We start from the raw sequence: 26,925 nt of genomic DNA on the forward strand, positions 1-26,925 counted from the left end.
GATCACCAGGAAATTCCCTTTAATGAAAAAAAAATTTTTTTTTTAGCTGCACCACATGGGATCTTAATTCCCCAACGGAACCTGTGCCCCCTGCCGTGGAAGCACAGAGTCCTAACCACTGGACCGCCAAGGGAATTCCCAAAAAATCTTAATAAATGTACTGTTATGCACAGATATCGCAAATATGGTAGAGACGGTTAACAGTGAAGTATGGGAAATACTGCTAAGCCAACCTCAGTTACTTTAAAAATATATAACGATTTGTGTATTTTACTGTATATAAATAGTACCTTATTTTTTTAATTAATTTATTTATTTTTGGCTGTGTTGGGTCTTCGTTGCTGCATGCGGGCTCTCTCTAGTTGTGGAGAGCAGGGGCTACTCTTCGCTGCAGTGCGTGGGCTTCTCATTGCGGTGGCTTCTCTTGTTGCAGAGCACAGGCTCTAGGCACGTGGGCTTCAGTAGTTGTGGCACGTGGGCTCAGTAGTTGTGGCTCACGGGCACTAGAGCGCAGGCTCAGTAGTTGTGGCGCACGGGTGTAGTTGCTCTGCGGCACGTGGGATCTTTCTGGATCAGGGCTCGAACCCGTGTCCCCTGCATTGGCAGGTGGACTCTTAACCACTGTGCCACCAGGGAAGTCCCTCTACAAGTCCTTTTTTAAGGTACTGTTGGGACTTCCCACATGCCATGGAGCAGCTAAGCCTGTGCACCACAACTACTGAAGCCCGCACGCCCTAGAGCCCACGAGCCGCAACTACTGCTGAGCCCGTGTGCTGCAACTACTGAAGCCCGAGCGCCTACAGCCCATGCTCCGCAACAAGAGAAGCCACAATGAGAAGCCCTCGCACCACAACGAAGAGTAGCCCCCGCTCGCCACAATTAGAGAAAGCCTGCGCGTGCAGCAACGAAGACCCAACGCAGCCAAAAATAAATAAATTTTTTAAAAAAGGGACTTGTAAAATAGACTGGATTCTAGGTAAAAATGTGCATGCTGAAGCATTTAGAGGGAGGTGTATTGCAGTCAACCTCCTACTTTGAAATGCATCACAAAAATAAGTTGAACTGGGCTTCCCTGGTGGCACACTGGTTGGGAGTCTGCCTGCCGATGCACGGGACACGGGTCCGTGCCCCCGTCTGGGAGGATCCCACGTGCCGTGGAGCGGCTGGGCCCGTGAGCCATGGCGGCTGAGCCTGCACGTCCAGAGCCTGTGCTCCGCAGCGGAAGAGGCCACAGCAGTGAGAGGCCCGCGTACCGCAAAAAAAAAAAAAAAAAAAAAAAAAAAAGTTGAACAAAACATTCATTGTAGAACCCAGGTGGTACCTACGTCAATAATCATTGTGTAAGTTCTTTCAACTTCTCTGTAAGTTTGGAAACTTACGTGTTGGGGAAAAAATGCATACAGATTGTCCCACACAGTGAATGAATGAGTAAAGGAATAAAGGAATTAACAAATAAGCAAAGCCTCAAAGACTAGACAATTTGCTGAAAGACTTTCTTTACACGCTCCTGTATATATTCCAAAGTGAGCTTCCTGCTTTTATAATAGAAGAAAATGTTTTTTCAGAGAGAAAAATGGCACAAGAGTCAATTGATAAAATAGGCATTTATTCTGAAGGCATAATGCAAAGAAATTCCCCGAAAGCAGCTTGGGAGTGGAAGAAAACCGCTGCCCCTCCAGCAAAGGGGAACAGGACCTCAGCACTTTTCTACATCCCAGCCGTGTAGGGATGGCTGGGGGCAGAGCTCACGGGTGGGCTCTGGGCCGTGGGCCTGGGGTCGGTCCGACCTGCCCGCCTGTCAGTGTGGGCCCAGGCCACTGTGTCCTATGCTCCAAGGAGTCAGAGTGTCAGGAGAGCTGGCAGAGGAAGTCGTGCAGAGGCAGGGCCAGGAGCCCTGACAGCGAGATCCCCAAGGTGTCCGAGATACAGGTGGTTGCCATGGCAAACTCCCGGTGCTCACTGCTGGTCTGGGGAGGGTGGGGAGCAGGGGTGAGGCTTCAGTCCTAGCTACCTCTGCCTGGCACTTTCCCAGAGAGGCCACCCACCCACAGCCCTCGACCGACTGGTGCTGACCTCCAGGGCAATGTTGTGAAAGGTGTTCACATAGGCCGCGCCCCCCAGGAGTCCCTCATACAGAATGATCAGGAAGACGAGGTAGATGCTCGGCAGGAAGCTCAGCCACACGTCCGCCAGCAGGAAGGCCAGGTTGAGGCACTGTGGGTGCAGGTGGAGGGGAGGGCTGAGCCTGGGACCAGAGGTGGGCAGGAAGGGAGGTGACATCCCGTCCAGCGGGCCCTGGTTCTGAGAGATGCTGATGAGGATGAGGGCTCAGCAGGCTGGCAGGCCTGGATCAAATCCCAACACCCAGCTGGCCTACCAGATCCTGGGATCTGGGGTAGGCCTTCTCCCTACTGCATCCCAGCATCCTAGACCTTGGGGGTCTCCTCCCCTCCTCCCTTTGCCCGTGTCACTCCTTCTGCCTGTGATGCTATCCCACCTTCCCCCACTTGGGCGCCCCTCGTCACCACCGTTCACAGCTCAGCTTGGATCAGGGTCACTCTCACTCCTATGATTTCATTCCTCCTCCCAGAGTCTTCCTGAATGGAGAGGTTCCCCTCTATTTTATCAAACTGAGGCTATGGTGAGACCAGAGGTTCTCAACTAGGCGTGACTTTGCTGCCTAGGGGACATTTGGCAACATCTGGAGATGTTCCTGGTTGTTACAACCGGGAAGGGAGGGTGTTACGGGCATGCAGTGGGCAGAGGCCAGGGACGCTGCTCAACATCCCACAGCTCACAGGACAGCGTCACAGCAAAGAAGGATCCAGCCCGGAATGCAATAACACCAAGGTTGAGAAACCGTGGCTTAGATGTCCCCACGCCTTCTAAGAAGGCTCGCTGACCCCACCCAAGGGTGTAGGTCCCTTTCTCTGTGCCCCAGTCCTTCAGGGGATCCCACTGTCCCGGTCCTCAGTGCACAGGGTTGCCTCCCCAGTGTGTAGGCCACCCCAGTGGTTCACATGCTTAATGTACACACAGATCACTTGCGGATCTTGTTACCTACACAGGCCTTGCCCTCAGAGGTTCTAATTCAGGAAGAGTGAGGTGGACTCAGAGATCTGCATTTAAAAGAACACACCCTGGTAATACTAATATGACCCTAGAAACACTGCAGATGCTTTCATCTGGAGCATTAGGCGAGACACTTTCTGTAATGGAATTAAATGATTATAAGCTGCTAATTCTATGAAGCAACCTTGGTTAAAATTATAGCTAAAATCATAAGCTACACATTTCAGTGGCATCTAATGTAGAACCCTGAGTTAAGAATTGTTGATACAGGGACTTCCCTGGCGGTCTAGTGGTTAAGACTCCGTGCTTCCACTGCAGGGGGCATGGGTTCGATCCCTGGTCGGGGGACTAAGAGCCCAAATGCCGTGTGGTGCGGTCAAAAAAAAAAAGAATTGTTGATACAATCTGGGACTTGGCGGGTACAAAGCCCTGGGGTGGCAGTCCTGCTCAGGCAAATAAGGAAGGAAGTTAGAGGATATCTGCCTGCTGTTGACATAACATTAAAGTGTCATCTACCATAATTCTCTATATTGTTATCACAGAATTGAATTATTGAAAAGGGCAAAAAACTTTCCTGTAAGAGTTGAAGCTTTATTTTAAAGGCGATTTTTTATATGCCCGTCTGGTCCCAAGATTATGGCCCAGAGGGATATTAGAGTCACCGAGAATAATTTGGAGGTTGCCAATGACTTGTTTTAAAGTGTTTTCAAGTCTGACCACCGAGAACTCTGACATTTAGAAACAAGTAAGAAGACGTGAATGTTTAAAATCATGCTCTCTTTCCAAAAAAAAAAAAAAAAAAAGAGTTGAAGTTTTTTTAATAGTTACCTTCAGTGGCCGTAGACATGTGACAATGAAACATGAATGCTGGTTAAGTAAAACTCCTTTTGTTAGACTGTTGTAGGTATTTTCGTTCATTTAAAGCTTAATCACTTACATGACCTTCGCCATGAATTTGCTCACCAGCCTTGAGATAAATAACCTGTTGACTCCAATGTCACTGATTCTATTGTAATTAACCATCCAGAATAAAAGAACTGAACATTTTCTTATCGTTGGAAACATTATTTGAAAGCCTGCCTCTCTGCATGAGGCTTGGGCAAATAATCATTAAATAAGTGCTTCTAGCTGATTAAGACACAATACAGATTCTTGTTCTTTCATTCTTCGCATTTCTATTTCTTACAACCATGCCTGATTTATACATGAGGAAACTGAGGCTCAGATGAGTTCCAGGACCTGCCCTAAATCACACAGCTACCGAGTACAGAAGCTGGGATCTGCATCCAGGTTTGCCTGGCTCCTGAGGCCACTCATTTTACACAGATCCCTGCTGGCCTCTGTTCCCCGTGCTTAGAACATGACAGTATGCAATCAATAACCCCTGCTGAGAGAGGGAAGCATCGGGGCCTAGGGAATCTGGGAGCCACGGCAGGTGGACAGTGAGGGCCAGGGGCTCAGTACCTGTAGCAAGGCCAGGGCCCACGTGTGGCGGATGTGACAGCAGCGGAGAGAGGAGCGGGAGGCAAAGACGCCGGCCTGGTACAGCATCTGGTACCTTCAAGGGGGCAGGGAGTAAGAGGAAGCCCCTCTGGTGCCTACTCGGCACGGCAGCCCCTCCCAACCCCAGTCCTTACCATCAAAGGCCCGCCCCCCAGCCCACTGCCGTGCTGCCACCCACCCTCAGTCTTCTCACCAGCGGTATTGCTGAGCGTGACTCAGGAACGTGTTCCGGAAGAAGAGGAGTTCAAACTGCAGCAAGGACCAGACGGGGGAGATGGACGGGGATGTGTGGGTCCCCACCCTCATCACTATTTCCACACCCCTCCCGGCAGCCCTCACTCACAAGTCCCTGGTTGATGAAATACTCAGCAAAGTAAACCAGCACCAAGGGGACGATGTAGCGCAGCAGGCCCTGGAAGGGTCAGGAGACATAAGCGGGAGGCTGGGAGATGAACACTGGCCGCAGGGGACACGCCAGAGCCACCGTCCGTACCTTAAACACGGTCCACCTTTCCTGAAGGGACAGGTGTGAGCTGGAGCCTGCAGGGGTCAGGGAGAGAAGGGCAGGTGAGGTCGGCACACTGACTCAGAAAAGGGGTGCTGGTGTGCAAGAATCAGCCAGCCAACACAGGAGTGTGAAAGCACATACGCCACTGGACTGTACAATTAAAAATGGTTAAATTGGTAAACTTCATGGTATGGATACTTTACCATGATTAAAAAAAAAAGTAACTAGATGAGACTTCTTCATGGTTCTTGTACAGCCTGATGGCGGTACACCCCTACCCAGCCACAGTGGGCCCTTCTTTCTGGTTTTGAACACCCAAGCTCATTCCCACCACAGGGCCTTAGCACTTGCTGTTCCCTCTACCTGAAACCTGTTCACCTGGATGTGCACAGGGCTGACTCCTTGTCATTCATATTTCAGCCCAATGAGATGTCCTCAGAAAGGCCTTCACTGACCACCTTCTCTAAATAGAACCCCTTTCCTCCCCCCATCTGTCATTTCTTGCTTTTTTTTTTTTTGGCCGCACTGCACGGCATGTGCGATCTTAGTTCCCCAACCAGGGGTCAAACCCGTGCCCCCTGCAGTGGAAGCGCAGAGTCCTAACCACTGGACCACCTGGGAAGTCCCCCCATCTGTCATTTCTAAGCACATCACTCTGTTATGTTCTTCTAGTACTTATCAACGTGTGAATACAACGTGCTTCAGATTCTGTTATTTGTTTATGAATGGTATAACACAGTCAGTACTCAGTGAGTATTTCCTGAGTAGATGAATGTGATCGGCTCTCACCATAACCAGCACGCCTATCCACTCCCTCTTCTGACTGCCCACAGTAGAGAGGAAAAGGCTGAAACTCAGAGAAAGTGACCGCTCTGACGGTCACTGTGTCTCCTACCTGGCTTCCACTCTGGGGCCTCGCTGTTTATCAGGGGCTGCCGGGCTGCCGTGTCTGCCTCCCCTTCCCCTCCAGGGTCCTGGGGCCCAGGAGACGTGAGCAACAAGAAATAGCTGGAAGTGGGAAGAATGAAAAGAAGATTGAAGAGCCTCTGTCAGGCTGGAAAGGCCACTTCTTCCCAGGGCAGCCCCCCTCATTCCTCCTCTCCGCCAAGGCCCTCCATCCTTGGCTAGAGAACTCCAACTGCGCAAAAATGCTTCTTTCTCTGGAACTGAAATGTATCTCCTTGTTGTTTCTAATCCATGGGCCCTCGTTTTGATTCCTGGCTCACGCCAAGCGTGTCAGCCCTGTTTTCTTGTTGTTGTTTTTCTAATAATCGCTCTAGCTACCATTTATCATGTGTTCATTTTGTGCTAGGCCAGAAGTTTCCGAAGTTTGGTCACTTATGTTTTGCCTTCATGACATTTGCCATATCCACATTCCCTCTGTGTATAATATTTTTTATTTAATATTTCCCTTTCAATTGATTCACTTTTTCTACACGGCCTTATCCTAAGCGATAATCTGTGAAATCACAGGTTTGGTCGACCAATTGAAACTTTTCCTAATTCACATGAAAATACACACAAAATGAACAGAGTCTACCCTTGCCCCCTCATTGTGGGAACCACACTGTAATGAATGCTTCACACATGTCACCGCACGGGGAAGCAAGAAAAGCCACCATCATTTGAAATATGGGAAAACTGAGGGTCAGAGACGTAAAGTAACTCGTCCCATACAACACAGTTAACAAGTGGCAGCCCAGAACTCAGACTCGGGCCTATTGGAGTCCAGAACCCACATCCCCCCACATGGCTGTAGGGATCTGAAGATTGGGATCGTGCAAGTTCTCTCTCCTCGAATCCCTCTTCCTCCCAGCCCAGGCCGCTTACCTGGCCAGCAGCAGTGCGGGTATACCCAGCATGGACAGCAGGGTGTGCTGGGGAGAGAGGCCAGCCTGGGTGAGGCCCAGGTAGGACAGTGCCCCCAGCAGCCCTGCTCCGCCGGTACCTGAGGACCACCAGGAGATCACAGCCCTGAGAAGGAGAACACAGTAGCACTAAGAAGGACCAAAGCCAGCAGTGGGAACCCCTCCCCTCACTCCCTGCTCTGCCTGCTTACCTGGGGTAGAAGGCGGTGAGTGAGAGGAAGGTGACCTCCCCCAGACCTGAAGAGATGCTAGCCAAGACCACACCTGGAGAAGGACAAGCACGGCCATACCTACCTAGCCTTTCCCCAATAGCCTCAGTTCCCTAAGGGGTGTGGCCACAGCCTCCTCTGCATCTGCACAGAGGGGCTAAACACAGATCCCTTGGATAGGCTGGGCTCCAGATCTGAGGTAGAACCAACCCCTTCCTCTGCATGTCCTCTCATAGGGAATGGTACCTCCATCCGCCCAATTATCAAATCAGGAGTAAGAATTCATTCTTTTTTTTGGCCGCACCGCAAGGCTTGCGGGATCTTAGTTCCTCGACCAGAGGTTGACCCCAGGCCACGGCAGTGAAAGCAGCGAGTTCTAACCACTGGACCGCCAGGGAATTCCCAAGAACTCATCTTTGATGCCTCCTCCACCTCCATCACAGACGCTTGGGACTGCTCATCTTGATCTCCATCTGATCTGTCCGTTTCCTCCCATCTTCCCCACCGCCTACCCCTCCAAATCGACCTCACCTCCCGTTCCCTATTGTGACAGTCTTAGCATGCTTCTCGGGGGTTACAAAAATAATCCCTCTCCTCTGGGAAGCTGAGGAGATTACCCCCACCAATGCTCTGTTGTAGTTCCTTTGAACCCCCCACCTGACACAAAACCTCACACTCACCACACAGGCTGATTCCCACCGAACGAGAAAAGGCAACCAGGATGAAGCTTCCAGCAGCACAAACCCCACTGGTGAGCACCCGGGGGCTGAAGGGAGATATGGGCCGGGGGGGACGGTCAGCTGCCATTCTCAGCTCCCCAGCCTTCTCGCCACCTCCTCTGCCCTCCCAGCCTCCCCACTGTCAGATCCCACCTGCCTTTCCTCCCGCCACCTCCACCCAGACCTGTAGGGCAGCAGATGAAGGCCAAGAGGAGCCAGCAATTTGATGACGAGGGTGGGAAGGATGTCTGCCAGGAGCACCGCCTGGGACAGGAGAACAGAGTGAGACCCCAGACTTTCCCAGGGACAACCCTCCCAACCAAGTGGCCAAGGAAAGATAGAAACCAGCCCATTAGACTGCTACAAACACAGGCTCTGAAGTCACACAGATCTGAGTTCCAGTCCCAGGTCTGCCTCTCCTTAGCTGTGGGTCAAGGTATTCACATTCTCTGAGCTTCAGTCTCCTTATTCGGAAAACGGGGATGATTACAGAGCCTAACTCAGTACTGTCGTATGGATTCAATAAGCTAATATACGCTGCACACAGAAAGGGCTCAGTAAATGGCCGTCTTAATTAGTGGAGTCATGATAGTACCAGCTGGGTGCTGAGGGGGTGTGGGTGGGGTCTACAGACCCAGAGTAAGGGTAAAGGGAGGACCAGATGGGTACTCACAGCTGTGGAGACAGAATTGCAGTCAAATCGAGATGAGCTATTATGGGAGGTGGGTGTTGGGTCTGGGTCCACCTGATGGGAGACAAGAAAGTCTTTCACCCAGGGAGGCAGGAGGGCAGACAAACAGGGCCGGGCTCCATTCCCAGCTCTGCTCTAACTTGAAGGATGGCCTTGGGTTAGCACTGGCTTCTTAAGACCTCAGTTCCTCTATGTGCACAACGGGGAAGGGGAGGTTTCCATAGAAGTCTCAAACTAATGGTCCACACACCAAAGATGGCCTTGTAAGTGACTTTATTTGGGTAACACACTCGGGAACTTTCATTTAAAAATTTTGGGTTTCCAGAAAAATCTATTCTTGGACCAAATTCCCTGTTGGACCTGCAGGTGGCAGCTGTTCCCCTTGGGCCTGCATCCTCCAGCTCATCATAGACAAGAGGTTCTCAATCAGAGATGATTATACCCTTCAGGGAACATTTGGCAATGTCTGGAGACATTCTTGGTTGTCACAACTGGAGGGTGAGGGATATGCAATTGTCATCCAGTGGGCAGAGGCCAGAGATGCTGCCAAACATCCTACAATGCACAGGAAAGTCACACAACAAAGAATTATCCAGCCCAAAACATCAACAGTGCTGGAGTTAAAAAACCATGCCTCAGGGCTTCCCTGGTGGCACAGTGGTTAAGAGTCCGCCTGCCAGTGCAGGGGACACAGGTTCGAGCCCTGGTCCGGGAGGATCCCACATGCCGCGGAGCAGCTGAGCCCGTGCGCCACAACTACTGAGTCTGTGCCCTGGAGCCTTCAAGCCACAGCTGCTGAAGCCCGCGCACCTAGAGCCTGTGCTCCGCAACAACAGAAGCCGCTTCAATGAGAAGCCCGTGCACAGCAACGAGGACCCAACGCAGCCATAAATTAATTAATTAAAAAAAAAACCAAAAAACCATGCCTTAGACTATAGTCCCACCCAGCCAACGTTTGAGTTTGCAATTGCTTTACAAGAACAAATTGATTCTTAAAGACGCTTCCTGTTCTCAGGTCTGGGAACTTTAGCCATCTCGCCCCACCCCTTAGCCACCTCATTCCATGAACTTTTCAAGTGGGTTTCTGCCCAAGGGTGAGTCCCTCATCTTCCCATAGGGACTAAACATGGTGGTGGTGGTAGAGAGGGTCACTTACATGGCTCTGGTTCCCAGGTGCTCTCTGGTGACTGAGGATGTCGTGGGCAGCACTGAGCATCACCACGTAAGAGAAGTTGTTGCAGAGGCCCAGGAGCCTGGAGTGAGCAGGACAGATCCCCCCACCCCCCAGTTTTATTGAGATATAATTGACATAGAAGAATAGACATATAATTATATACAATCTATCCACAGTCCTAGCACCAAACCTCCCCCTTTCCTGTGCCTTCTTTTTTCTCTGTCGCCAGACCCCATCCCCATTTACTGAGAAGGTTAGAAATACAGGCTTTGGGACAACAAACTTAGGTTCATATCTAATCTCTGAGACCTCTCCCAGGAAGAGAAGGAAGTTATCCTTGAGGACTCTCTCCTCCAAGCTCCCACCATGATTCAGTTCCCGGGGCATTTCTCATCCACTGATCCACTGTCTCTGACTGTGGTATGGTAGAAAGATACTGGGGGCTTGAAATCCAAAGGACTATGTCCAGGTCCCAAGTCCGCCACTTCCTACTTGCGTGGCCTCAGTCTACTCATGTGTACAATGAGGATTCAAACTTCTCTCCTGACTATCTCACAGAGTGCTGTAGAGATCAAAACAAGATAATACCCTACATGATCTGTGAAGGATCTGGTTCACTTATTCTCATCTCCCAGAGCTGCCATCAGTGATGGGAAGGGAACAGGACCCAGCCCCAGGATATCATGTGTCCTTTTCACAAGCCTCTGAAGTGGTACTGCTGCTCTTCCCATATTACTGCTGAGAAACTGAGGCTCAGAGAGAGGGCCTCACTTCCAACCCAATCTGTTACCCAAGTCCTTGATGTTTAGGTTAGTGCTAGAAGTATTTCCCAAAGCTCAGTATTCGAATTATTTTAGGAGGTAGATGGATGACTTTTAAAAGGTAGTGATGCATTTCTTTAAATGTGCATTAGGAAAATACTGGCTTTCCGTCCAGAGTAATGATTTACAGTTTTCTTTTAAAAAGTACATGTATTTACAAATTTAAAGGCTGAGTTGGATCTCCAAAATATACAAGCAGCTCATACAGCTCAATATCAAAAAAACAAACAACCCAGTCAAAAAATGGGCAGAAGACCTAAATAGACATTTCTCCAAAGAAGACATACAGATGGCCCGAACACATGAAACAATGCTCAACATCACTAATTATTAGAGAAATGCAAATCAAAACTACAGTGAGGTATAACCTCACACCGGTCAGAATGGCCATCATCAAAAAATCTACAAACAGTAAATGCTGGAGAGGGTGTGGAGAAAAGGGAACCCTCATACCCTGTTGGTGGGAGTGTAAATTGATACAGCCACTATGTAAAACAGTATGGAGGTTCCTTAAAAAACTAAAAATGGAACTACCATATGACCCAGCAATCCCTCTACTGGGCATATACCCAGAAAAGACCATCATTCAAAAAAACACATGCACCCCAATGTTCATAGCAGCACTATTTACAATAGCCAGGACATGGAAGCTACCTAAATGTCCATCAATGGAGGAATGGATAAAGAAAATGTGGTACATAATTACAATGGAATATTACTCAGCCATAAAAAGGAACGAAATTGGGTCATCTGTAGAGATGTGGATAGACCTAGAAAGTGTCATACAGAGTGAAGTTAAGTCAGAAAGAGAAAAGCAAGTATCATATAATAACGCATGCATATGGGATCTAGAAAAATGGTATAAGTGATCTTATTTGCAAAGCAGAAATGGAGACATAGACGTAGAGAACAGATGTATGGATACCAAGGGGGAAATGGGTGGGGAGGCAGGAACTGGGAGACTGGGATTGACACATATACATTATTGATACTATGTACAAATCGACAACAGATGGGAACATACTGTATAGCACAGGGAACTCTACCTAATGCACTGTGGTAACCTAAATAGGAGGGAAGTCCGAAAGGGAGGGGATATCTGTATGTGTATGTCTGACTCATTTTGTTGTGCAGTGGAGGCTAACACCAATAGTAAAGCAACCATACTCCAATAAAAATTAATAAAATAAAATAAAATCCTCACAACATGGCAAGGCGCCTGCTATTATCCCATTTTACAGCTGAGGAAACGAAAATTCAGAGAAACTAAAATCAAGAAGATAACCGATGACATTGAGATTTGTCTAGAAATTAAATGATTTGTTACCGATATTCATCTCAGAAACGGTCACACAGAAAATTTCAGAGACACGAATTCTGAATTTGAATAGATATTATCTTCATGAAAAAATAAAATAAAGTCTGAGTTGGTTGGAGTAAAAACATGAAGAAAAGATCCCTGCAGGTCATATGAGAAGCTGGCCCAAAGGTGAAGGTGATAAGGGAATGAGCAAAATTTGGGAAATTTACACACGGCCTCAGGGCAAACCAAGCGGTTCAGTAAATATTTTGTGGATTCAGCTCCTTTTTGGAAGCTCAACTCTCTTTTCTCACCCCTCTTGTTGCTTCCCTCTTCCCACGCTATTCAGGCCACTCACCAGAAGCCCACCGCGTTCTTCCAATGGGTCCCCTGACGGTCCTGCGGCGGGGGCCTAAGTGCCGGATTGGCCTCCTCTCCTGGAAGGGGGAAAAGAAGAGGGCCTGACCCCCACCCCCCCCTCAGGTGCACGATGGGCCAACGGGCGTTCTCCCGGGACCGAGGAAGTCAATCCCGTGAGGGTGGGCAGGAATACTCACCCTCCGAATCCGAAAGGCGCCGCCCCGCACAGCCTCCCATGGCATCAAGTTCAGGTCCCTCGAGGGGTCCAGAGTCAGCGAGAGTTCAGAGTTGGCTCCGATGAGGCGTATGAGGGTCTACGACAGGTGAGAGGGATCAACGTCCCATTGCCGGTCCCAGCTCCGGCTTCTCCGCTGCACTGGCGCCTCTACGAGACACGGCCCTAACCCCAGGCTCCATCTTGCGCCCTCGTACGCCCCACCACGCCCCACCCGTCGGACTCTGCCCCCGCCCCCTCTAAAGCAGGGGGCCCTGCAGCCTGTACCTTTAAGAGCACCTAAACATTCCGCACTCAGGAATGACGGATCACGTGACAGCACCTGTCGGTCCCTCATCACGTGCTTGAAGGTCCTCACCACTTCCGGGTCTTTTCTCGATCTTCTCTTTAGACCTACCCAGTTTCGGGGCAGGGGACTGAGAGAGGCTGGAAGAACCCTGGAACCACCGGTTCAAAACTGGGATAGGTAGGATCAGCAAGAAGAACCATGACGTTAGTTGGGGACGCCCAAGGCCGTGATCTACCGTACCAGCACTAATCATGGCTGCAAATGGCTTCAGCTCCTCTGCAACTGCCAGAAATAAATATGGCCACCTGCCTAGCCAGTACTGTTTCTGGCGGACAACAAAGGCAGCCAGCTTCAGGTCATTCTTATTTCTATCTGTTGTTGCCTTTAGATTGCTTTAGAAACTGCACATAAAGATAACACCCACCTAAAAAGATTTCATGAATTGTCTGTTGGCAGTATCCAAGGTGGTTAACAGAGCCCCTTTCTCAAATTATCTTAGAACCAAAGTAGTAGTTCAACCCTGGTTTTACAGATGAGAAAACAAAAAAGGAAATTTACTGATGAACATACAACGTTAGACCTAAAGGTGACCTTAGAGACTCGGCAATAAGAAATAGAGCACCAGGGCTTCCCTGTTGGCACAGTGGTTGGGAGTCCGCCTGCCGATGCAGGGGACGCGGGTTTGTGCGGTCCGGGAGGATCCCACATGCCGCGGAGCGGCTGGGACCGTGGGCCATGGCCGCTGGGCCTACGCGTCCGGAGCGTGTGCTCCGCAACGGGAGAGGCCGCAGCAGTGAGAGGCCTGCATAACGCAAAAAACAAACAAACAAACAAAGAAATAGAGCACCAGAGACGGGGGTGCTGGCTGCTGCAGGATTCCTGCCTGCATTAAGGGTGCTTAGACCAGATGATTCTAAGGCCCAAGATTCTGATTCTGTGATCTCATCTAGTTCCTCTGATTGGAAATTTGGAAAGTGAGGCTCAGGGAGGGGACCCAAGGAAAAGGTGTCGATTAAGGTCACTTCACAAAGTCCCAGATAAGGAGCGATTATTCTCTTACCTTCCTCTAGGTGGTAAAGCAACATCCTGAATTTTCTTCATGACGTCTTTCCCCTGCTAATCTCTCTTGTGGGCTTCCAACAGTCAGTGCCCACCTCTCCCAGCTCTTTCTCACCACCCGGCCCTCAGACTGCTGTTTGAAATGTACCCCCTTTGGTCTGCTTCCCAGATCACTCAACCAATGAAAAATGGGATCCTACTACCCATGCCGGGCTCTAGAAATTCAGCAACGTGTCATACATGGCCTCCACCTTCAAGGAACTCAAAGGAGGCTGGGAGGTAGACGTGAATAACCACAGTACAAAGTTTAGCCAAGTTTCGTTTCGCAAGAATGACTACAGGTGAGGGAATGGGCATTGGAGCCACCAATCCAGCCCCTTCTTCCTCTTGGGGAAGCATTAATGACCCTGAAATGAGAAGCCAGAGCTCTTACCAGCCCCCTCCTCATTCCTACTCCTTGTCCCCAGGCAAAACAGGAACCACAAACCCCAGCTTCCTCTCACAGAGAGGCTGTGGCTTTGGGGGGAGACGGAAACGGCTGAGGTGTAAATACAAGACCTGAGTCACTTGAGCTGCAGTTGCCACATGCCCCTCCCCCCTCCCCAATTCTGAGGTCTCCTGCTCCCGCTCTTTCCTTTCCGTCCTCCTCCCTTGCCCTTTAGCTCCGAATGTACACCACCTGAGTCCCGTGTGTGATATACACCCACTTCCCAGCCTGGGCTGGAAGCAGCTGTGGGCATTGCAGAAGGTGGGCAGGGCTCGGGGTGGGGATGCGTCAGGGAGAGACAGGGGAAGAGGAAGTGTCTTGGGTCCTGGGGAAGACTGGCTTGGTGGGTGGGGACAATCATTGTCAGCTTTCTGGACACACAGACAGAGACAGACAGGATGGATTTCCTCCGGCTACATCTCCCTGGGCTGCATCAGGCCTTGAGGGGGGCACTGGTGAGAGGGGCAAAGAGAGGCCAGAGATTTTCACCCTGCTCCCTGGGGCCTCACCTTCCCTTCTCCCTTTGAGCTTCTCCTCAGACTCAAGATTCCTTCCCCACAATCAGGCAGCCTGCTAGCCCGATCTTCTCTGGATTTCAATCCCCTCATCTCCACAAACACATCCACACACCTCTAATCTAGGCCGTTTCCTGCTCCTTCTGCAGATTCTGTCCCCCTCCTCCTCCTAGATCCTAGAACCCCTCTTCCTTCTCCCGAGTCCCTCTGGCCCAGGGCCCCGAGGGAGAGGGCTGGGCTTCCTCTTAATACCTTTGTCCCTATCCCTCTTTTCTTCTAGGAGTCTTTCAGCACCTTTGTCTCCTACCTTATGGGAGATGATGTCCCCAGTGCAGAGAGGAGGGAGGCGTGTGCAGCTGAGGAACTGGGGGAGGTGGCTGCAAGAAGCCTTGGGGGGAAGGTAGAGGAGGAAGGCCAGGAGGCCGTGGAGGGCTTTGGAGGCAGCCAAAGCAAGGGGGATGGAGGGCTGAGAGGGCCTGGAGAGGCTGGAAGATGCCAGGAGGAAAGCTCAGCTACAGAACAGACCTGGGGTGGGGGACAAGGCAGCTCCCATGGGTCTCAAGCAGATAGGCAGGACACTGGGGCCTGGGAGGCAGCCACGGCCACGAGATGCCAGCATTCAAGTATCCCCCTGGAGCCCAGAAGGAAATCTGAGGCAGGGTCTGAGGCTGGTCGAGACAGGAGTAGCCAAGCCCAGGAGAGTCAGCAGCCCGATGAGCAGGAAGTGAAGAGAGAGGAGACACTGAGAACCTGGGAACGGGAGGAGGAGGAGGAAGAGGTCAGGGCAACAGAGCCAGGGGTGGCTGGAGGGGCGGAGTCAGAGGGGACCTGGCACAAGGAGCTTGAGCGGACGGCGAGTGTTGATGGGCAAAAGGTGGCAGAGGACAGAAAGGAATCAGAGCAGGGGGTTGATGAGACAGCTGCAGAGGAGATCCGGGGGCCTGGGGCCAAAGGGGCTGGGAGGGAAGAAGAGGTGGTAGTGGTAAGGGGTGGCCGAAGCACAAGGGCACAGGGGACACAGGAGCCAGGGGCAGAATCTGAGGACGGGGAAGCCTCAGGCAGGGAGCAGGCTGACCTCCCAGGGGTTGGGGAGACTGAACATGGGGCAGTCGCAGGAGAAAGGATCCCAGAGGGTACTGGGAGAGTCTGGGCCCTAGAGGAGACCTCCAAGGGAGGCCAGGAGGAGGAGGAGGTAGATGAGAATAGAGAGGTTGAAGTGAGCCTCTTCCCCAAACAGACCCAGGCCCTGGGAACCGAGAGAGTGGAAGAAGCGGCCGAGGACCAGGCAGCAGGGAGGGAAGCTGAGGAAGGGCAGGAGTCAGAGGCGGAGGGAGGGGAGGGCTTTGAGGGCCAGGCAGATCAGGCTGAGGGAGAGGCTGTGGAGAGGCAAGACCCAGAGATCAGGGCTGCTCAAACCAGTCTCCAGGAGGTGGTGCAGGCAGAGGAGGCCGAGCAACAGCAGAAGAGTTGCTGGGCTGCAGAGGCTGAGCTGCTCCAGGACAAAGCAGCAAATGAGGCTGAAGGTGATGTTGACTTGGAGGCGACGCCAGAGGCCAGGCCCAAGAAGGAGTTCAGCAGGGAAAGGGGGGAGGAAGAGGCTCAGGCCAGGGGAGAAGCACTGGAGGTGGGGTGGGGTGGCCTTGAGCACAGGGTCACTGAAGGCCAAGAACCTGAGCTGGTGGGAGGCCCCCAGACCCCCACAGAGCAACTTGAAGAAGGGCAGGCATGTAAGGAAGAGCTCTGCAGCATTCCAGCCCTGAGCAGGGAGGAGACAGAGAGGAGCCTGGAGGAATATCCCAGGAACGTGGGGTATGTAGAACCTAACAGCTCTGTGGCGGAAGCCTGGGAAGACAGAAGAAGGGATGTGGAGAGAGGGAACACCCAGGAGGAAAAAGCAGATGCTGAAGAGGGGAAGGAGGAGGCTACAGGAGGCCAGGCACCAGTGGCGGAGGCTGAAGGAGGCCGAGAGTCTGCACGACCAGAGGTCCCAGAGGCAGGTGGGGAATGGATGAAAGCAAAGGAAGCCTGGCGTGGAGCAGAGGAGGGGGAGACCCCTGGAGCAGAGAACCAGGAGCTGGGTGGAAGGCAGGGAGCAGAAGCAGGGACCGTCCAGTCATTGGGAGAGTCAGACGCCACAGAGACCAAGGAGGAGGAGGTGGAGGCCACCGTGCCCTGGGGGGCAGACAGAACATCCGGGAGCGGCTGGAGGCTGGAGGCGGAGGCTCTGAGTCTCCAGGACAGCAACGACATGGAGACAAATTCTTTGGCTACCGAGATCGTAGAGGATAAGGCAGCTCTGGATGGAAGGGCTCCTGGGACTGGGGACAGGCCCGGCAGAGAGGCTGAGGAAGCATTCGGGAGAGACTGGGATTCAGAAGGGAGAGAGGAAGCCAGCGGAGGTGAGGACCTGGTAGTGGCTGCAGAGGGGGAGAAAACAGGTGGGCAGGAGTTTGGCCTGGAGGGCTCAGCAGGGGAGGAGGCGCCTGGCAGAGGTGGCCAAGCAGAGGCTTCTGAGGCCCCTCGGGAGGGTGAGCCCGGGGGACAGCAGGCTGAGGTGGAGGAATCCGCAGTAGCAGAAGGAAGCTGGGGGATGGATGGCGTTACCTCGGGCTCCCAGGTGGTGAGGGTAGAGGGCCTCCCAGGAGGGCACACACTGTGGGAAGAAGAGGCTGGAGGATGGCAAGGGACAGAGCAGGGGCAAAGCAGTGAGGGGCAGCACGGGGACAAGCACCCCGAGGGAGAGGCACAAAGGCCCCTTGCGGTGGAGGATATCGAGGTGACTGGAGACCAAAAGGCAGAGGCTGAGGAGATTGACCGAGAAGGCCTGGAGGGCGTCCAGGGCCAAGAGGACCAGTCAACCAACCAGGACCCTGCAGAGCCTGAGCCTGGACCATGCGGGGATGCTCACAGCAGCTGGAGTGAGGTGAGGGCTCCAGGTAGGGTCCTGGGCTGGACAGAGCAGAATCTCGAAGCTGAAGCCGGCCCCGTGGTAGCCCCCGTGCCCTCTTCCCCGTAGGCCCTGCTCCCCGGGGCTCGCCTGGACGTCTCTGTCCCGAGGAGCCGAGCCCTCCTCTCCCGCAGCTCCTCACAGCGCCGCTCCCGGCCCTCTTTCCGACGGAACCCCGCCCCTGAGCAACCGCAGGAGCCTCCCAGCCCCCCACGGGAGGAAGAGCTGGTAGCCCCCGAACAGAGACTTCTCGAGCCAGAGCACGCCCCGGAGCCAAGCTCCTGCAGCCCTGAAGGGACTCCATTGCCAGCCAGAAGGCCCCTGGGACAGAGGTAAGCACAGGGGGAGGTGACCGGCCTGGGATGGGGAGGAGGCTGACGGCATCTGGACACCAGCTCCCACGGCCTGTCTTCCGTCTGCAGGTTTGGCCTGGCACACCCTGGCATGATGCAGGAGCTGCGAGCCAGGCTGGGCCAGCCGAAGCCCCAGTGACTGGGACGTGAGGCTCAGAAGGCTGGGTTGAGCCCTGCTCAGCCTGACTCCCTCTGCCGCTTTGGACGCATCCTTTCCACCCTCTGGGCCTTAGTTTCTTGGTGTGTCATTCACGGAGCAGACAGAACCAGATGTCTGCGAGAACCATGAACTTAAGGAGTCTGACTCTCCAATGTGGCTGGTGGACCACTGCCCTGCTGGGGTCATCTCTCTCTGATGGCCTGCCTTGCCTACCTCCCCAACCTGTCTCAGCTGCTTGGAGGACTGAGCGCGGACAGAGACAGTTCTCCCCACAGCCTTCCCTCTCTACTGCGCCCACTCCTTGACCCCCCCCCCCGGATTCTCAACCCCCTATCAGGCCCTGGAGAGCTGTGTAGGACTAACGCAAACCTCTGAGGTGGAAGCCGGCCTGGAGGAAGAGGTCAGGAGGACCGGTGGCGCTCCATTTGCAACCAAAGAGAAGCAGACCAGCTGCCTTGAGCTTCCAAAGTGGGAGCTCGGTCTCAGAACTCTGCTGGTTACTATGGCAGCCACCAGCTGAACAAGCCAGAGTGGGGGAAGGTGGGCCAGGAACCCCAAAAATGTAAGATCAGAGAGGAGTCCAGGGTAACCAGAAGCTGCAGACTCTGTTCCAGGGCCCCTTTGCGTGTCGGGACCCCTTCTCTGAAAAGAAGCCGAGGCAGAGAGAGGGCGAGAGTGCTTTATTAGGCACCCGGCGTGGCAGCCTAGTCTGAGGATGACTAGCAGGTCCCCGAAACAATAAATAAACCATTTTTCTAAACAATAAATAAATATCTAAGAAATAAATATCTGGCAAGGACTGGAGGGGCCTTAAGTTATTGGATAGGGTCTGGGGCAGGAGAACAGTGGAGTCGTGCCTTGTCTAAGGCAGATGAGCCGGAGCCTGTCTGCTGGCCCAGACTCCAGTCCTCAAGTCCTGATGGGTGGAGGGAAGGGGCTAAGAAGTCACCCTCCATCAGGGCTGGGAGCTGGGTGTGGGGAACCCCAAGGCCTGGGCTGGGTTCCCGGCCTGGGAGAGCAGCAGCAGGTCCCTCACCGCCCGAGACAAGACAATTTCCAAGGAGTGTAGCGACTGGTAGGTGTAGAGGAGCCGGGGCCAGGACACCTGGGCTGACATCTGCAAGGGGCCGCCCAGAGCCCCTGGGAGCAGCCCCTCCCCCTCCTCATTCTCCTCCTCCTCAGGGAGGTTGAATCCTGCAGCCAGCACCTGTGGGGAGAGACCCATGGGTCAGAGAATGGCCCGCCTGAGACCCTGAATGAATCCTTGTTCCTTTATGTGCCCAGTGGTGCAGAATGACATCAGAGACCACAAGGGCATGGTTTCCCTGGACAACCCCTACTTCGCATCCTCCATTATGTCATCGTTTCATGTGAACTGCCTGATTTTGTTTTTGGTTCAAATAAATGGAAGTCACAGAGCAAGATGGTGCTCATGGAGCTGGCTCTCACTCATCCAGGATTGCCCGGGGGACTGGGGACTCTGGAAGGTCCTCTCTTTCTCTCTCTCTTTTTTTTTTTTTTTTTGCTGTGCCATGGGGCTTTCGGGATGTTCCCCTACCAGGGATAGAACCTGGTCCCTGGCAGTGAAAGCCTGGAGTCCTAACCACTAGGCCACCAGGGAACTGGAAGTTCCTCTCTTAAGCGTCGTCTTAAGATCAGAAATGGGCAGAAAGGTGATATGGTTAGTTTTTATGCTGTTTTCATTTTCTATTCTTTTATTAAGGGTAAAATTCCTATTTCCCTTTGAAATGTTCAGGAGAATCTGGTGATGTCAGAGGATGAGGGAGAAGGGAACGTGCTTTGTTTGCTGTAGGGCCTGCTGATGCCAGATGCTGTCCTGGCTTCTCTCATTTAAGACCAAGACCCCAAGAGAAGGCAGAGGTTCAGGGGGCAGAGGTAGGACCTGGTACACCTACGCGCGCGCGCACACACACACACACACACACACACACACACACACTCAGAGGATCTGAGCATCTCCTTCCAGACTTATCCTACCTCTGGGCAGGGGGTGTTTTCAAAGGGAACCAATGAGCCTCAATTTTGAGTGTTCATCTCTGGGGGTCGAGGAGGGTGGGTGGGCACTCTACCTGGAAGCGGAGATGCTGCTGCAGATCTCGGAGATCCAGCCTCATGGCCCACAGCTGCAACCTCTCTGAACTGGTCCAGAACCCCTGGCTCCCCAGCCCTCCCAACAGGGTATGGAAGGGGTGAAGTGTCATGGAGAGGAAGCAGAGTCTTTCTGGGGCCTGTGGAAGGGGGGGGGAAGGCATCAGGAAAGGCCTGCAGGCCAAGGATGACCCACTTCAAACCCAACCTCATCTGTATTTGGGTCCCATTCCCAGCATGAACTCCAATCCCCATTCCGTCCCCATATCTATTCTCATCCTTAACCACAACTCCATCCCTACTCCCTTCCTATGTTCATCACCATTCCCATCTCCACTGTGTCCGATCTCTATTCTATCTCCTTTTCCAACCTCATTTTCAGTCACACCCGAGCTCATCTCCAACCCCCAACCCCATCTCCATCCTTCTGTCACTCTCTACCCACAACCCCATTCCATTCCCTTCTCTACCGCCCCGCCCCATCTCCATCTCCTCACTTGTTTTCATTCTGTCTTCAACTTCTTTCCCATCCTTGTTCCCATGCTTATCCCAATTCCATCCCTCTTTCTTGTGTCCAGCCTCAATGTCACCATCTCTCCATCCCATCTCCAACTCTACCCAACCCCATTCCATTCCCATCCTCACCAGCGATCCCCATTCTTTCTCTATCCCCCACTTCATTTTCACTCTCATCCCCAACCTTCTTCCCATCCCTAACCTCTTACCATTCTCACTCGTAACACCAGCTCCATGCCTCCTCCATACTAACCTCTAACCCCAACACCATTCTGTTCCCATCCCCACATCTTTCCTTGCTCAGCTTCATTCTTACCTTCTTCCTAACGCCATTTCTTTATTCCAGCCTCATCTTTATATTCAGTGACCTACCCAGCCTCATCCAGATTCTCTCCCTCAATTTATCCCCAAATCCATCTTCAATTCAATCCCCAACTTTATCTCCATCCCCCCAGCCCAGCCTTATTGCCAGTTTGCCTCTCCCACCCCGCCAGTCCGCCACTCACAGAGAGGCCACGCCAGGCCTGGAAGGTCAGGGAAACGTTGGGGAGCTGCTCTCCCAGGGGCAGAAGGTCCAGGTTCACTCCTGGCAGGTGAGATTCAGCCTATGGGGCAAGGTCTTTTAGTGGGGGCCCGAGGGGATTGGAGATCTTCCCATCCCCAGAGCCAGCTGCATTAGGGAGACTCACAAAGTCACGGGCCTGGACCCGAACCTCGGAGAGCAGCTTCCTGGAGAGATGCAGGCTGACCTTGAACTCCCTCTGCAACTCCTGCAGGCTCCGGAGGGGCCTCCCTGGGGGCCTCGGGAATCCCCAGACACCAGCTCGAGCCAGGAGCAAGGAGAGTAGCAAAAGGCTGACCCCTGGAGCAATGAGGAGGGGGCGGGCAAGATGAGGGGAAGAGCTGGAAAAGAACTCAGGAAAGGGAAGGGACTACAGGCACGCTCTGTGTGTCATCTCACTGACCCCTCAAAACCACTAACAAGCTGTTGAGACACCATATGGCATCTCTGTACAGTGAAAGGAAAGTGCCCCTTCCCCCAGGCAGACACAGTCTTGCACAGAGTGCCCGCCTTTGCAAGCGGATCTCGGGCTGCATCTTGAACTCCACTATCTCCCTCGGCCAAGTGTCTTTCTCAGTGAACAAACTGCACGAGGCGTATGTGGCAGCCTGGGTGCTATTATTCTCCCTATTTTGCAGATGGGGAAAGTGAGGCTCAGTAAGGTTGACTTGCCCAAGGGCACATAGCCAGAGGGTGAGGGGACCAGGACTGGATTCCAGATCTGCCCAAATGCAGAGCCTGCATGCTTCCCCCAGGGAACTCTGAGGAGACCGCCACCTCCCCCGGCGTGGGCACGGTCTGTTCTGCCAAGGATTCCCCGGGCTCAGCCAGGCGGCTCTGATGACCTGAACCAGGGCCCCAGGGGTGGGCTGATGATGCTGAGGCTCTATCCCGGGGAGTCAGAAGGACAGATTGGTCCAGCCTCCCCCAAGGCAGGTAGATCACTCTGCAGGCTGGGAGGAACACGGGGTGCCAGGAGAGGGAGGAGGGTCTGGAATGGAAGGCTGAACCTGTTTCTCATTTGGGTTCTTCCCTTGAACAAGTCACGTCTTATCTCTGTGCCTCAGGCTCCCATCTGTAAAATGGGGGAGTCAGACTGGCTGATTTCTGAAAGTGCTTCCTGCCCTGCATTTCCTGGAAAGAAGGAAGAGGGGCAGTGGGGCTGGAGCTCTGGGAAGAGGGCCGTTTCTTCTTCAGGGAGAGGAAATCTAGCAATCACTAGGGAGTTACACAATTCTTCTCGAAACCCAAACCAAAACTGGCCACTAAGTTGAAGTCTATTCCTGCCCCCCCTTCTCTCCATGCCTCTTTCCTATCCATCCTTGATCTCTAAGCCCTGGGCTCTGCTCCTCGAAATGTACTCTCAGTAAAGACTAAGGGGAGATTCTGGGCGCTTCCACTACGCCCATGGACTTAACACAGGTGGTGGGTCATGCCTGCAATCTGTAGCATTCAGGCTCCCTGGCTTGGGGGCCGCCCTGGCACCCTGGAGACTTAAGGCAGACTGGGGTTCTTCCTAGCTCTATGGGTGGGCACCCCGAGGCCCTGGTGGATATTGCCCACCCAGAACTGAGCTGTGCTGTCTCTTACTGACCCCCTGCTTTCTGCCTGAGCTCTGGAGCCCCCAGACCCTTCCCTTGGTTTCTCCTTCCCCTCTGCAGCCAATCCTGGGACTTTCGCCCGGCCTTTGAAGGTTCTGTCCCCGTCTTTCAGCCCTTGGTCCCTACCCTGACCCTACCATCGGCTCCTCTGTCTAGAGCTCTCTTTCCAGACTCTGAGCTCTTCAGCCACCATCTGTAGCTTGGACCTCCTCCCAAGCTTCAAACTGCAGACCCTTGACCCAGTTAGGCTGCTGACTCCTTGGCCCCAGCCCCCTGCTCCGACTGTTCTTCCTCTAGCCAGACCCAGTTCCAGCCAAGCTGATTGGCCCCTGCTCATCCACCCCAAATAAACGCTTCATCTATGCGCCTGGTCCTGATCCTGGTCGAAGCGCCTGCCCGACTCTCCCCATTCATGCCAGTCAACTCTTCCCATCCTCAGCCCAGCCCTCACCAAACTTCCACCCTTCTGCAGAACGCTGTCCCCCCGTTCATGCCAGCCAACCTGCCCTGCCCCATCCTCTGCCCAGCCCTGGCTTGATCACTACCCCTCTGCCCCATCCCCTCTCCCCAGTTTATGCCTGTCTCACTCCCCTCCTCCAGTCAGCTGTATCCTGTATCCTTAGTGTTGCCCACATAGTAGCACCTCAGCCCTTGGCGCCCATCCACAGCAGGCAAGTTCACCCATCCTCTGCCCAGTCTCAGCCAGGCCCCCCACCCCTCTGCCCCAGCCCTGGCCTCAAACTCACGCCAGCCAAGGTCGCCTGCCGTCTGGCCCATGGTGGGGCCAGCCTCTTTGGACAGCCATCTCCCGGGCAGGGGGAGTCTTATACTGGGGGCTGCGCCCGGTTTCACTTTCCGTCCTGCTTGTACTTTCGGCTTTGTGTTCACTCAGTCTTCCCTCTCACCACCCCTTGCTAAAATGGGGAAATGTAATTTCCCTTCCCAGAGGGGGTGGGAGGTGCAGTGAGGGTGGTGGGAAGCTGGGGTTTCGGTCAATCGCAGCTCCTGACTCCCTGCTGCTCTACCAGGTCCAGCCCTGCCCTCACTTCCCCACTCTTGGGTGAGCCACCCTGCTCTGCTTGCTGCTAGATCCCAGAGACTCTAACCCCCTCCTGTTTCTCTTCTTTGTCATCATCATCCTAGTGCCATCACCAGCTCACTGTCCTTCAAAAGACGGATGGCCAGGTAAGGGGATTGCCCATTAGAGGGGACTTGGGGTTTTGAGTCATCCTTACTCTCTTCTGGTTTACCAGATGGCTGAGGGAGGGAGTGCCAGGGAAGTCAGGGCTCAGTGGGTAGCTGGGATGGGGTTTTGTGTGAGGCCGTGGGGTCTCAGTCTGGGCAGAGTCAGAGTTCAGTCTATAGTCAGGGTTAGGGCTGGATGAGAACACGTTCATTCAGGGCCAAGCTCAGACTTCAGCCAGAGGCAGATCTAGGATTAGCGTTCAGTCTATAACTATGATCAGGACTTGGTCTAGGGCTGGACTCAGAGCTTTGTCTGGGACCAACATCCTGCCTCTGCCTGTGTTTGGGGTCAGAGCTATCAATGACCTGGGGGCTCTGCAAGGGGCCAGTTAGGATTGGGCTTAGAGCTCAAGCCAAATGGGGCCCAGACCTCAGTCTGCGGCCAAGGTTCCGACTGAGCCTGTGACTCAGGTCAGGACTCAGGCTTGGGCTGGGATGAGAGCTCAGTTGATGACCAGGGTCAGGGCTCAGTCTGTGGCCAGGTTGGGGTTCTGTGAGGTCAGGATCAGGGCTCAGCCAGGTCCCAGAATATTTCTGGTGTTTCTGTTCTGTAGACGGCCGTCAGGGGCCGTCAGGGCCGGTTACAGATCTTCCTTCCAGCACAGCCCCGCCCTCAGCCCCACCCTAGATTTCCCATCTTCAGGGAGAAGATGGGGGTTTCTTGGTCTTCCCCCAAGCCCACTGCTGCCACTTTCCTTTTAGGACCCATGGGGTTTCCCTGCTGGGTCCCTGCTGTGAGACAGAAACCAAGGGGGCTTCCCCTTCCTATACCCTACCTCCTCAGCCGTGTCTGGGCAGGGCCGCCTGGGACCAACTGCCAGGGAAGTACCAGCACCAGCGGGGGAGCAATCCCAGAGGGCTGCAGGAGGAGAAGGAAAAGGAAGAGCGGCTGGCACCTGCCTAGCCCAGACCAGTTTCCGTTACAGTGCCCCCCAGTGGTGACATCTCATTCCCCCACATGCCATGCAGCTGGTGCTCCTCAATGTGGGGGTCCCGTCCATCCTCAGACTGATGGTGAGGACAGGCAGAGGCCCTGGCTGGTCTTCCTCACATCCCCAAGTCCTGCCATTGTCCAGGAGGCATGGCCACCCACTCACCCCTCCGACCACAGCCGCTCCTGACTCTTTGCCATCATCCAGAACTGCTTTACCTTTCAAACTTTGAACCCCATCTCCCACTCTCTGACTACAACCTCCTGGCCTTCCCAACCTTCTCAGAGACCTCCCAGCCCTTGCTGCTTCTCAGCCCTTCTCAATCTGGCTGCAGCTGACTCCTCCAGCCTTGTGCCTCAGCCCTCTCCCTGCTCCACCAACTGCTTCTTTGCCTTTGTACAAGCTGGTCTCCCTGCCTTAGAATGCCCTCACTGCTTTCTCCAGAGTTCTCTTTCCCCAGCCTTCTCTGTGTCCAGACCCCTTGGCATGGGCTTTCTCCCCTGAGTGGCTCATCCCTTCCTGCCATAAATCTTGTCTCCAATGGACATTTCACATTTCTTTATCTTGCCTACTCTATCCTCACTCATACCTCTCCAGCCATATTGGCTTCCTCCTTGCTCCTAGAACATTCCAGTCATGCTCCTGCCTCAGGGCCTTTGCTCTTGCTGTTTCTTCTGCCTAGGACACTCTTCTTCATATCTGCAAAGCTCACTCTCTCCTTATTACTCTGCTCAAATATCTCCTTTATAAATGGGGTCTTCACTGACTACCCTGAAAAAGGGCAGCCCTGCCCCTGGAACTCTCTATCCCCTTCCCTGCATTATTTTTTTCTACATAGCATTTTAGATATCAAACATTTTTAGATATTGAACATTTTCTTTCTCTCTCTCTCTCTCTTTTTTTTTTTTGGTCTGTCTCCATGCACTAGAATATGCGTTCCACAAAGATGGGAATTTTTGCCTGTTCTGTGAGCTGATGTATCCCCAGTAGTTAACAACAGCAGGTTCTCAATAAATCATTGAACAAATCTATCTTCTGCCACAAGTGTCTCATCCAGGTTCTCCTCGTGGCTGGTGAGCTGTAAATTGCCTGCATGGAGCAGCAGGTCTGGGAGCAGCCAGAGTCCTGAAGTCCCACAGTCAGCTTTCTCTCAGTCTGTCCAAGGCTTCAGTCAGGGGCTGAAGGGGGTAAGGAGGCACCTGGGCTGCTTTGCATGGCTGTGGGTTGACGATCTTAGATCCTTGGCAAAGAGCCAGAGGGTCAGTGAGGGCAGTGCCAGCCTCTGTCCATATCCTTAGAGGATGGGCCTGGCCCATCTCTGCCCCCCTGGGCCTGTTTCCACAAGTGGATCTTGGCTAGTAGGCTGAGGCTTGGGTTGGGGCCAGCAGGAAATGGAAGGGATGTGGTGAGGGGTGAGAACAGCCTGAAAGGGCTGTAGACTCCGGTGTGCAGCTAACCCTTCTGGTGACCTCACGTGAGTCACTAGCCTACTCTGGACCTCAGTTTCCTCATCGGAAAGTGATCACAATTTTCAAATGCTGCCACTATTATTACATAGAGAAATTAAAACCCAGATGATTAAAAAGAGACAGAGAGAGGAACCATCCACCAATTTTTCTAATTATTTTCCAAGCCCTGTTACAGCTCTGGCCGTGTGGGGCACTCCATGGGGTTGCATGGGAATCCTGAG

The 26,925-nt window shown here is 53.2% G+C and overlaps 3 protein-coding genes across 5 annotated transcripts; 1 reads left to right on the plus strand and 2 right to left on the minus strand.

Moving 5' to 3' along the window:
- Nucleotides 1-1,589: 1,589 nt before the first annotated feature.
- CLN3 (CLN3 lysosomal/endosomal transmembrane protein, battenin) lies at nt 1,590-12,948 on the minus strand. 3 transcript variants are annotated; one of them, XM_060122850.1, is made up of 16 exons: nt 12,728-12,948; nt 12,423-12,539; nt 12,224-12,326; nt 9,727-9,823; nt 8,553-8,624; nt 8,064-8,143; nt 7,841-7,926; nt 7,143-7,215; nt 6,914-7,057; nt 5,979-6,091; nt 5,069-5,115; nt 4,919-4,987; nt 4,769-4,824; nt 4,537-4,630; nt 2,074-2,214; nt 1,590-1,967 (listed from the first exon to the last, which is right to left on the minus strand). In XM_060122850.1, exons 2-16 carry the CDS (start codon nt 12,460-12,462, stop codon nt 1,848-1,850), a joined length of 1,335 nt encoding a protein of 444 aa, XP_059978833.1. In that variant the 5' UTR covers nt 12,463-12,539; nt 12,728-12,948; the 3' UTR covers nt 1,590-1,847. The 3 variants fall into 3 exon arrangements, with proteins under 3 accessions (XP_059978833.1, XP_059978834.1, XP_059978835.1); XM_060122851.1 differs by having other exon boundaries at nt 12,224-12,302; nt 12,728-12,947; XM_060122852.1 differs by lacking the exon at nt 12,728-12,948 and having other exon boundaries at nt 12,224-12,302; nt 12,423-12,654.
- Nucleotides 12,949-14,665: 1,717 nt separating this feature from the next.
- On the plus strand, nt 14,666-19,692 carry APOBR (apolipoprotein B receptor). Its single transcript, XM_060122849.1, has 4 exons — nt 14,666-14,750; nt 15,091-17,733; nt 17,827-18,089; nt 18,180-19,692. Exons 1-4 carry the CDS (start codon nt 14,694-14,696, stop codon nt 18,247-18,249), a joined length of 3,033 nt encoding a protein of 1,010 aa, XP_059978832.1. The 5' UTR covers nt 14,666-14,693; the 3' UTR covers nt 18,250-19,692.
- IL27 (interleukin 27) lies at nt 18,945-23,835 on the minus strand. The gene is made up of 5 exons (XM_060124806.1): nt 23,805-23,835; nt 21,585-21,757; nt 21,402-21,500; nt 20,361-20,519; nt 18,945-19,477 (listed from the first exon to the last, which is right to left on the minus strand). The coding sequence occupies exons 1-5, from the start codon at nt 23,833-23,835 to the stop codon at nt 19,226-19,228; spliced, it is 714 nt and encodes a 237-aa protein (XP_059980789.1). The 3' UTR covers nt 18,945-19,225.
- Nucleotides 23,836-26,925: the final 3,090 nt, after the last annotated feature.

The sequence above is a fragment of the Lagenorhynchus albirostris genome, chromosome 15 (assembly GCF_949774975.1).
Source record: "Lagenorhynchus albirostris chromosome 15, mLagAlb1.1, whole genome shotgun sequence".
In the NCBI taxonomy this organism is placed as follows: Eukaryota; Metazoa; Chordata; class Mammalia; order Artiodactyla; family Delphinidae; genus Lagenorhynchus; species Lagenorhynchus albirostris.

Bases quoted from the DNA above. Each gene is read 5' to 3' on its own strand.
- CLN3 (XM_060122850.1), bottom strand. From the start codon at position 12,462: ATGGGAGGCTGTGCGGGGCGGCGCCTTTCGGATTCGGAGG. The intron at 7,927-8,063 runs GTCTGGGTGGAG...ATCTCCCTTCAG, and splicing joins CTTCATCTGCTGCCCTACAG to CCCCCGGGTGCTCACCAGTG. The intron at 4,988-5,068 runs GTACGGACGGTG...TGACCCTTCCAG, and splicing joins AAAGGTGGACCGTGTTTAAG to GGCCTGCTGCGCTACATCGT.
- APOBR (XM_060122849.1), top strand. From the start codon at position 14,694: ATGGATTTCCTCCGGCTACATCTCCCTGGGCTGCATCAGGCCTTGAGG. The intron at 17,734-17,826 runs GTGAGGGCTCCA...TCTTCCCCGTAG, and splicing joins CTCACAGCAGCTGGAGTGAG to GCCCTGCTCCCCGGGGCTCG. The intron at 18,090-18,179 runs GTAAGCACAGGG...TTCCGTCTGCAG, and splicing joins AGAAGGCCCCTGGGACAGAG to GTTTGGCCTGGCACACCCTG.
- IL27 (XM_060124806.1), bottom strand. From the start codon at position 23,835: ATGGGCCAGACGGCAGGCGACCTTGGCTGGC. The intron at 21,758-23,804 runs GTGAGTTTGAGG...TCATTGCTCCAG, and splicing joins GGCAGGCGACCTTGGCTGGC to GGGTCAGCCTTTTGCTACTC. The intron at 21,501-21,584 runs GTGAGTCTCCCT...CTTGCCCCATAG, and splicing joins GGGTCCAGGCCCGTGACTTT to GCTGAATCTCACCTGCCAGG.